At 34.6% G+C, this 11,851-nt stretch overlaps 1 protein-coding gene across 1 annotated transcript in view; it reads left to right on the forward strand.

Annotated features, from left to right (window-relative positions):
• LOC135217748 (potassium voltage-gated channel subfamily KQT member 1-like) overlaps positions 1-11,851 on the forward strand; it is a 335,873-nt gene that overhangs the window by 321,931 nt on the left and 2,091 nt on the right. Inside the window, 3 exon segments of the mRNA XM_064253757.1 lie at positions 9,099-9,255; positions 9,442-9,564; positions 10,530-11,851. The exon segment at positions 10,530-11,851 is cut by the window's right edge and continues 2,091 nt beyond it. Of these exon segments, the coding sequence (XP_064109827.1) occupies positions 9,099-9,255; positions 9,442-9,564; positions 10,530-10,634 (385 nt within the window). The 3' untranslated portion in view covers positions 10,635-11,851.

Raw genomic sequence — 11,851 nt, forward strand, 5'->3', positions numbered from 1 at the left:
TTGCCAAAGTTCATTAGTTTACTTATCCATTTACAAGATATAGGTCGAAGAACCTTGGTTTTAACTACCGTAACCATGCCAACCTTATACACTTAATAAATCATCACTGCAAGGACACAGACAGATAGACATTTATCTTGCATAAACGTTTTCGTGTCGCAGTCACAAGTGCAAATGCTGATCCGAATAAGAAGAAACATTTTCCGGCTCATGATCTGATTTTGCTCCCTAAGCTAGCTCATAAATCAAAATATTCCGAAACTGAAAAGAATGTCTTACCATGGAACGCCATAAGAGACGCTTCCACTTACCAGTATTTCGTTTGCCATTGTTGATTTATGCGTTGTTAACTCGATTAATGTTATTCTTGCAATATCATTCTTTAACTGTTTATAATTACAACAAAATGATTAAGCTGCACTTTTTTAAGATACAAATATCTAAGTGTATATATATATATATATATATATATATATATATATATATATATATATATATATATATATATATATATATATATGTATGTATGTATGTATGTGTGTATATATATATATATATATATATATATATATATATATATATATGTGTGTGTGTGTGTGTGTGTATATATATATATATATATATATATATATATATATATATATATATATATATATGCTATACATATATATAAATATATTTAGCACATATTTCTATAGAAACAGACAACAAAAATAAGTACAAAATATGTTGCGGTTGACTGCAAACACGTGTACACAGACAATGATTCCACTACAGCAATTGTTTGAGTTCTTTGGTATATTACTTTGCACGCATAGCATTTAAATTCAGTGACGAACGGCTGATGCTGTCATCATCAAATCCATCATAAAGTAATTTAGTCATCAGTCCCATCATCTTATACAAACTTCCCATTCTGTCATTTTGTAGTCTGACATTCAACTTCAGCTTTTCATTTTTAATGCAGAGTGACCATAAAACGTGGTTATTCTTGATTTTCCCGAAGTATCTAACCTTAAAATAGCCCTATCTATTTTCATCTTTCATGAAAATTTAAAAGGTGAAAAGAGGGAACATAGAGAATATAACCTGAGGAATAAAACAAAATATGAAAAAAACATATACGCTATAAAACGATTACTTTTAAATACCAATCAGTCTGCAAAAGCTTATAAGAAAATCTTTGTTCATTATATGAAGACAAATTCCACATCATTAATTTCATAATATGACCTTCCATAATAAGGCCTAAAGTCCTTATTTCAATCTCCAACGTATTCCTCAAACAAACTCACAGTTATCCCTCTTCGGAATTACTGACCGACAACGAGGTTCCTTCTTAAATCTTTTAAGATTAAATTCTTTCAACAACAAAACCTGGAAAGTGGATCTTCAGTAGCATTCAAGCTGAAAATATTGTGGGGAAACAATTTCTTCTTGATAATCACAAGTCCTAAATCCCTTGAGATATGAGAATTCCCATCCGATTCTCTGCGAAAGGTTAACTAATACTTGGGATGTCAAGATCTGATCCACTTCAGATAGAGTACACATATTTAAAGTGCTTACAATAAAATTACAGGCGATGACCAAGACCGCGTGGTTCATGTGGCGCAATAGCTCGTGGTAGAGAGGATCCTCTATGACTGGCTGCCAACCATGTCAAAATACTTATGTATAAGCATTTTTTTTTCAATCGTTGGATCTGGGCCTCTTGTATGGCGGAGTTTGGGGAGGCTTGTGGACATGGTTTCTGATGAATATGAACCAGCAGGTGCTCAGAGGATTCAAAAATGGAATCGAACATTCAAACATATGGTTGGACTCTTCCAACAACGTTTCGTTGTCTTTCATATACATCTGATTCACTGGCGTTACTAGGTGGGAAGAATTCACGTCAGACAATCTCAGTGAACGCTATTTCAGCAAAGGGGAGGTACAAATTTCTTGTGTATGGGCCATGCATAGATCGTGGAGTACCCAGGGTAACTGTGCTTTCGAACTGGGCTGCTACACGGCGATGGGCACTGCTTTCAGGGAAAAGTGGATTATTTCAGTTAGTTGGCGGTTAGTAAAGCCCAACAACCCAGAGTACACAAAATCCCCAACTTTGGCCCTTGATAACTCTGGAAATATCCAACCAACAAGGATAATACTCTGGTTTTAGAGGTTCCCCACTAAGGTCTCTAAATCGTGTTCTTCTGAAAGCTCGTATTCTGGTGGGGTGCCTTTCGGGATTTGTTTTTTGAAATAACGAAAACTTAAACTTACAGTGGGCCATTCAAATTAGTCACCAAAATTCATATTTCCGGATGATCAGGTACAGACTGCTCACAACATTCAAAGAGACGCTTTTTTTTTATTAATGTGTGTGAATAGAAAGTGGTGTCGATTATCTGTCTATACATAATACTAAAACTGAAACGTTTGTTTGTTTGTTAGTCTATTTGCTCACAGTACCACATGATGTGTTAATTTAGCTGTGCCCTGCCACTCACCTTCCTGCATTCCATTTCCCCTTCACTCTTCCATCTCCCTTCCACTCCCCTCCCCCTCCCAGCTCTTCCATCTTCCTTCCACTCCCCTTCCCCTCCCAATCACCCTTCCAATCTCCCAACCCTTCCCCTCCCCATTCACTCTTCCCTCTTCCTCCCCCTAACATCCTCTTCGCCCTCCTACTCCCCCTTCCTCTCCCCTTCCCTCTTTCCTACCCCTTCGCCCTTCCCTCCTCCTCCCGTAAAAGGGGCTGGTCCTGTAGTCTTTTGCTCACTATTATTACTAGGTTAATTTAGCTGTGGGCATGGGTATGGTACAGATATGGGTTGGGTATGGGAATGGTATGGTAATGATATGTGAAAGGGTATGGTACAGATATGAGTATGGGCATGGGCATTGGTTTGAGTATGCTACAGGTATGGGAATGGGCATGGGTATGGAATTAATTTGGGTATATGGGTATAGTAAGGTGTATATGGGTATAGGTATCAAATTGATTTGGGTATGGGTATTAGTATGGGTATTGGTATGGTATGGATATGGGTAAAGGTATGGTTATGAGTATGGGTATGGTACAGATATGGGTATGGGTATGGTAGGGATATGGGTATGGGTAAGGTACAGACATAATTTGGGTATGGGTATTGGTACGGGCATGGTTATTGGTACAGATATAGGTATGGATATGGGTATGGAATGGATATGTGTATGGGTATGAGCATGGTATGGATATGGGAAGGGTATGACACAGATATGGGTATTGGTATGGGAATGACATGGATATGGATATGAGCATGGATATAGGTATGATACAGATATGCATATGGGTATGGGTATGGACCTTGTTAAATATGTAATAAATAATGAAAGTGACCCAATGGGTCATGGGTGGTTTAGTCTTAATTAAAAATGATCACACACACTGAATTCATCTACAAGGTTTTGGTTTTCATTATCGTTGTTGTACCCTAAGTAAAGAGCCTCAATACTTAGAATGCTTTCATATATATATATACTATATTATAATCATGCAGTAAACAAGCTGAGCTGACTATTACCACAGAGAGGCCACATGAGTCTAGAAAGAACCTAAGTAATCCCATTCCTTTGTTACCACATTTTTTGCGATCTAGGGCGTGGCCACTGCAAAAGAGGACCGAAATCACAGGCAAAAAAAGTTATGAAATCACAAAAGAGGTAGTAAAGCCCAGCCACAATAGACAGGTATGGAAGTCAGGGGATTCAAAGGAAGGGTAGGGTGTGGGACTTTACTCCGCAAGCTGCTAAATTTTGATGAAAGTGAATAGTAGAAGTAGGGGTCTTTTCTCAACAGTATAGAAAGCAAGTGTCACTAAAATACACATATTGAATAAGCATAGGTTTGTATGAAACACTGTTGATGACGTGAAAATTAAGCAAGAGCGCCTGATTCCAGTACCACCCAACACTGACCTTGGCCATTTTTGTTGAACATCAATCTAGTCTCCACAACAGTGACAATCGGGATGAGGTCACCATATTATCCACGACGACAAAGAAGAAAAAAGATAAAAAAAATGTGTTACCCACAAAGAAAAGTAGTGTTTATATGAATGTGTGCTTTTGAGTGGATACATTTGCTATAATATGTTGTTGTTGTATGGTGCTTTTACGTTGCATGGAACCAGTGGTTATTCAGCAACGGGACAATAGCTTTACGTGACTTCCGAACCACATCGAGAGTGAACTTCTATCACCAGAAATACACATCTCTCACTCCTCAATGGAATGGCCGAGAATCGAACCTGCGACCAGCGAGGTGGGACGCTAATACTATACCAACCACGCCGCTAAGGCGCTTTGCTATAATATGTCTTCAAATTCTTTTGCTTAAAGAAGTGCCAGTGTCTATCTCTTCAGGTATGGTTAGCACTGCGCATATCAAAATGGCACATACTTTCTATACTACTTGAGGAAAGACTCCTACTTCTATTTTTCACTTTTCATCATAATTTATCATGTTGGGGATTAAAGCCCTATGCCCTACCCCTTCCTTTGTATCCCCTGACCTAATGATCTGTCTCTTGTTGCTGGGCTTTACTACCCCTTTTGTGATTTCATCGCTTCTTTGTCTGAGATGCCATTATAGCTGACCAAGCAGTCAATAAGTAGGCACTCAATGGCGCTTTCAGCATTGTGACTGCCACTGGCCATCAGGTTGTTCTTTAAGTACCTGTGAAGATGTCTTTTAACTCACAGGAGGGGAACAGGGCGATGGTTGAACCAGTGTCAGTGACGAGGGATTTCTCAATGCTGGACATTGTATGTGGTCCATTTGTTTCTTTAGTACTCTTTGCAATGTTTTGCCCATTTTTATGTCGCTCTTTGGCCAGAGTCGTGTAAATGTTTCTGTAACCAGTTTGGAATTCGTGGATAATTTGAAACATTTGCTTTTGCATAGCCCTTGGCTATAACACGTGCAGAAAGCCTGAGCTGGAGTCCAGAGAAATGTCCTTCCTGTGACACCAAAGGTGGTACCATCCCACTGAAGGATTTTTGTGGTAGTGATAGTCGTACATTTCATGTTTTGGTTATGGTGTTGATGAGAGGTTGGTAATCTGTCAGGATGATGAAGTAAGATTTTGGAAATGTCTGGTTGCTAGATGTCTGCCAAGATGTTTACTGTACTTTTTCTCTATGCTGTCAATCTCCGACTGAAGAAATACAGAGGTATAGAAAGCCTGTTGATTTATTGCTCTATGAAAGGCAGTTTTGGCATGTGCAGAGGTAGCCAGGAGAACTCTGTGATAATTAACTGGAAAAGGTCTTAGTCAGTTCTCTTCGATGGGGCAACCAGCTGCCGGGAAAGTGCTGGGATCACCTTGAGGATGTATTATGCCTCTGTCGTTGCTCTCAGAGAATTTTGTGGTGGAACTTTGGCTACATTCTCCAGAACTAGACAGATGGCTAAATTATGAGAAGGGGGCAGATGGAAATTCTGTCTGTAACTGATTGTTTTTGTTCCTTCCATCAAAACCTATATTCATTTTAAAGCTGCATTACGAAGATATTGAATTTGCCTTGTCTTTCATCTACAGTTTCTGCCTTTTAAAACAGACAGGGCAAAAACATTGTTAATTCGTTATGATCATTTAATTATATATATAAATATCACATCTGTTTGGAAGAGAACCAAGGTATTTTTCAGATGATGTCATTTCAAACATTGTGCTATTTAGATACTATGGAAGCGTTTTTCTGAGATAACAGCCAATTCAAAAATTGCTTTATATACTTGATTAAAGAATTAGTCAACATGAAATAATGTATAAACTCTCTTTTAATTTTGAAGGAAACTATATTCAAAATGTGTTTTATAAAATTACAAAACAACACAGCTGTAATCAGACTGAGAATAATAACTAAATTAAAGAGATAAGATACATTTACAAACAATGGTGAATCTTACCAGAAAGTTAACTGGGTTGGATGTTATTAGCAAAAGGTGCTTCAGGCATATTTGTCACACAATGTTGCTATTACCTATACAAGACATGGTCTCGATAAAGTGGATTAAAATCTAATCTAGTGCATCCAACAATAAAAATATGAAGGAAAATTGATGTAAACCCCTCTCTCATTGCTTTACAATTAAATGCTCTTACGATTGTCAAATTTGTGATACCATAAAAAAAGTTGTTTTGTTATGTAGCGAAAAGTTACGTAATGCTCAATCTTCACTTCAGGTTTATATGACTTCAAATTTTGGTATTCAAACGGCCGGAATTACCGAGATGAAATTCTCAGACGACACGACGTCCATACTCAAGAGATATGAACGTTATTTCTTGTAGATGAAAACCTAATAAGTCTATTACGGGCGACTGTGGCCAAATTATCAGGCATCTGTAACTTCATAAGCTCTCTTAATTAATGTCTAAAGTCAATCAACCCAATCTGTTCTTGCAGGCACCGCTATGCGGATGTTCCAAGAAGCAAGATATCAAATATGTTCATATTAATCACTTTTATCCCATAAGAACTGCCAGGTAAAAAGATGTTTAAAATCCTGTATTGTAGGATATGGAAATATTCCCAAACACACAATAATATAACTGCATTCTCAATTAATCGTGTAAACTATATCTATCAATCTCAGAAACGCAAGCTGTCCTAAATTTCGAATTCTACACTCGAGAGATTTTCTTTACAACAAAACCCCTGATAATTTGAAACAATCCTAACCACTACTTAAACAATAACACTAGCAGCTATAAACCTCTAATGTTTCAGTGATTTTATCAAAACTAAATTATTTGCAGAAAGCGATTTAATGATCTATCATAGTGGCATAACCTCTATATATTATATATATATATATATATATATATATATATATAATATATATATATATATATATAATAATTAATAATTATATATATATATTAATATATATATATATATATATATATTTATATCTTAATATATTTTAATTAAAATTATATGTATACATATAGACATATTATATATATATATATATAGATATATATCTATATATATATATATATATATTAATATATATATATATATATATATATATATATAAATATATATATGTAATATATATATATATATATATATATATATATTAAAAATGAAGATCCCTATTTATTATCACACTGTTAAACACACGTCATATTATTTGTATCGTAGAAGGAATTTTGCCCATTCATATTTTTTTTCTTGACAGTGTTGTCCATATCATATTGTACATAAATTCAACGAGACCCAAGTAGTTATAAAACTATTTTTTACATAACCTGCCTACTAGAATGATTACTATTACCTGCATCATTCATGTGAATGACAAACAAGATGAGTGCAGTGTGCCATTTCCTATTCCAAAGACAAATTTTACCTCATTATTTTGAATCATCTCTTTGCTAAAAAGCCTTTGTGCTTCTCCTTTACCATTTACATTTTTCTTCTTTCACCTGTGAGTAGAAACTGTAATGAAGGCAACAGCAAATATTAATCTTTTTTGTGCATTTCCCTCTCTCATCCTATTTGCATATTCTGAAAATAGAATGCTAGGAAGTAGATCTAGTAGATCCTCACTCAACCGCAGTTTAATAATACTATCAGCTAATATTCACTATGCACAAGTATTCTAGTATTCTTCGTGCTGCAATGAAATATTTTCAATACGAAAAATTTCTGATTTTGCAAATCTCCTTGCTCTTATATATCGACCCTATCTCTTATTCTTAAAAATTTCAACAGATACCTATTTCATTTGATCCCCGACATACCAATATATATATATATATATATATATATATATATATATATATATATATATATATATATATATATATATATATATACATACATAATTAGAATACCACAGGAAAATGGTAATCGCTTATGTAATGAATTCACGTGCATACTATGATTTTTAAATATATATATATATATATATATATATATATATATATATATATATATATATATATATATATATATATATGTGTGTGTGTGTGTGTATATATATATCATTTATATCTTTTGCAAAAATTCTCTATGGTTAATAAGGTTATGATAATTTCAGTTAAAAGAAATAAAGGTAATTATCCGAAAATAAAAACGCATAATAACTCTTAAATGTAAAACACGAATTCGCTTTAATTAATCGCCTTTAAATACATACGATACCTTTTCAAGTCTTTTATCAAATTCGAATGGCTATAACATTTGCTTTAGGAATTTATCAACAGTTATTTACAAAGCCATTTCAGTCCTCATTATGCAACAAGAAACACTGTCTATTTCTAATGTATATATATATTTTAATAATTAAACATGAATTTTGTTTATCCCATATCATTACTAAAATTCGCAACAGAAAAGAAAGTCTACGGAAAGAACATAAAAACTACAATAAATTCATCTAATTTTCTATTCCAAGCTTTGTAAGTACAGTAACGTTCCACTTTAATCTGTTCTTACCTAGAAAGTAGAATTAGACGTATACGTAATTCAGCCAAACAGAATAACTATGCAATATTTCCAACATTGTGAATATCAAGTTTGAAAATATTAAAAAATCTACTTTTGATTTTCTGTTAGTGGCTGAATCTGAATTAGCACTGTTTTCGAAGTATAATAGCTAATGGTATTCTGTTTCATTCATGGTAACTATTCAATCTGATATTTAGTGTATTTGCTCTCAAATTACCAATATACAACAGATAAGTGTAAAGCATAACATTATATTACTTACATCTTTAGCAAGTTTATGTTCAGCAACATCCTAACTAATCCATAGTTGATAGTGGTGTACAACGCTATAAAATACAGCTATAACATATATTCTTACCTTTAGCAGTTAACACATAAGAGGGAAATTAATAAGCAGGTATCTCATAGCCATCACTGTATCCGACTTTAATGTATCCGGTTATATATTCAAACTGTGTCCCAATACCAAATACCTATTGTATCCATTCACACCTAAGAACCTTTTGTGTCTTTTGGTCAGTAGTATTTCCAACTTTGCCCTGATCTCTCTGTCCCCATGCATGATTTTTTGGACTCACACACTGTAGGGCTCTCCTCCACAGGCTGACGGAGGCCCACCGGAACGCTATCAGAGCCATAAGGAAAATCAAGTACTTCGTTGCAAGAAGGAAGTTCCAGCAGGCTAGAAAACCATACGATGTAAGAGACGTTATTGAACAATACAGCCAGGGACATCTCAACATGATGGTCAGGATAAAGGTAACATGGGACAACGTGTAACTAAGTAAACTCATATGAAGTTTGACTTTACACTAATTAACGTAATATGGATGTGAATCATTCGTATTCCAAATATCTATTCAACGTTAAAAAAAATATCCTGACCGTTGGCATCCTTAATACACGATATTTAATGATGCATTATACATACTTTATTTCTAACAGGAACTGCAACGAAGGCTGGATCAGACACTCGGTAAGCCTGGAAGTTACCTTGCAGGTATCGACAAGTCAGGAAATGTCAAGCCTATGACCATAGGAGCTCGATTATACAGAGTTGAGCAACAGGTAGGAATCTTTATAAAAACCTAAGAATTCACAGAACTCAAAATGCATTCGAGAAGTCTGGTTTCACATTTTGACCAAAACTGGGACGTGATTAATTCATCCTAACACTTTCTATAACATATCAATAGAATATTTTTTTATCTAGACTAGTAAAGTAGAGTATGATTTTTATCTTTTTTTTCTTGTTACTATTCTGATATAAATGAAATCCAGGTGCCTTTTTGACAAATCCCTGTTTTAAAAGTTGTTGACAGACAAGTATTCCGCACGATAAATGAAGACTGAACGATACACTTGAGTATAGTCCTTTAAGGATGTGAGAATCATGAGAACAATGATCATCAAAATGACCTTTTCGATTTTGAAAGTTCTAAACATCGTTCTAAGAATATTTTTACAAAAAAAAATTTCCTTCACTTATTTATAGGAAATAAAACGTTTTTAATTAAAAATAAATATGGTAAAAGAAGTAAAAATCCCGACACTGTAAATTTGTTTTTTTTTAGCTAACCAGTCTTCATCAGGATATATATCCGAATGGTATTAATTCCACGTTAATAAAAGTGAATCTTAACAAAGTAGTTACGTTCCCCAATCAAGTCATTAGAATTACATTTTGCAGCAGATGTCAACTGAATAGTATGACAAAGGATCTTTCGGTTAATTTTCCATATAGACAAAGACTGTTAATAAACTATGTGATTATGCTACAGACAATAAATTACACAAGAAATTAGTAGCCTCAACGCTCAACGCTGTAGGCTTACACAGTCTAAGACGATCTTCAGTTATTAAGCAAGTTATTTACAGTTACATAGAAAATTATTTACTGTCTTTGTTATCATTAGATTAGCTTTTCATAGGTTTTAATTGAATTTTGACCACAGTCATTCTTGAGTTCATGAAGTTGAAAAACAACTTGAAAATACCACATTACAAGTATACATATGCATATTTTTTGACAGCTGCTTTTGCTCGACAAGAAGTTGGACCAGATGCTCTTCATATGCAATGCATTAGCGCAGAAGACGCAGCTTCCCGAGATAAGAAACTCCGATGACCATGTATAGCGAAGCCTACGTGGACATATCAATATTTGTTGGTTTGTTTGATTACTAGTCTGTTTTTCTAGTCTTGTACTTGATTCATGTGTGATTCTTAATTCATATGTGACCTTGATCATTCAGAGAGGGTCCTATAGAGTATGTAACTCATAACTCATATGACGTACACTCGTTTTGCTGACTGAATTCGAGATCATCTGGTTTCGTTTGAGATTAACAGCTGATCACCTCCTGGCTACCTTATCTGTCTACGAAAGATCTAAAAGAAATTTCAAACCAGAAGAAATAAAAAAAGAAAGAAAGAAAAAAGCCAAGACTCGAATTCCAGCTCTTTTAACTTGACGCATGATATACGGTTGGCTACCCTGATCATTTTGCCTGTTTCATAAAAGGAGAGTATGCTTTTTCGTCAAAAAGACCGTTATTTGTAAATCTAAATCTTTCGATGATAATGATACAAAAATTGTAGAGACTTTCCATAAAACTAATTCAAAATTAAAAGCAATCTGAGCATCCGATCCAGACAGCCTTTTCAAACTGGTATGACCCCCAAGATCTATAGTGCAGTCTTCTTAAGATCATGTCTGTAACAGAGCGCCGATTGGTGTATTACTGAATATTCTGCTATCTGTCCAAAAGTGCAACAGTGGAATTAGGCTTTGTGAATAATTACACGAGTCTCTGTACGGTGATTTAAAAACTTATAAGGAAAAATTACATAATGGCAATCACTGTTTTAGCATAAATGAAAATCCCATCAATTTGTCTCCGTATATTACAAGACATTAGCAACCTCAAATATGAACAGACGACGAAATAAAGGGAGAGTAGATTCCGTGAAGACAGACCTAAATGAAGGTGAAATGGTCAAAAAGGTCCTCAAAATTATCTCCTAAATTGCACGATGACAGAAGTCCTTATCAGCGTATAGTTGCTGATTCATGTGTCCTTCCCGAAAACTTCATGTGGAACGGGAAATTGGTCTAGTTTGATTTTCCTAAGGCTGTGAAAAATAATCCAATTTCAAATTGTGTCTTGTACGACAACAGAAAACATTTATGCTGCAAAGCAAACAATTATTTCATTACACTACAAACAATATCTGGTTTCATTACCTGGAACTAATTCAGTCCTGTCGTCCTTCCTGCCAATAATTAAAGCGATTGCAGGCCTTACTTTGTCGTTCACAAGGGAAGATGCTACATAATTAAAATGGCCTATTC

This window comes from Macrobrachium nipponense, chromosome 7 (genome assembly GCF_015104395.2).
Source record: "Macrobrachium nipponense isolate FS-2020 chromosome 7, ASM1510439v2, whole genome shotgun sequence".
In the NCBI taxonomy this organism is placed as follows: domain Eukaryota; kingdom Metazoa; phylum Arthropoda; class Malacostraca; order Decapoda; family Palaemonidae; genus Macrobrachium; species Macrobrachium nipponense.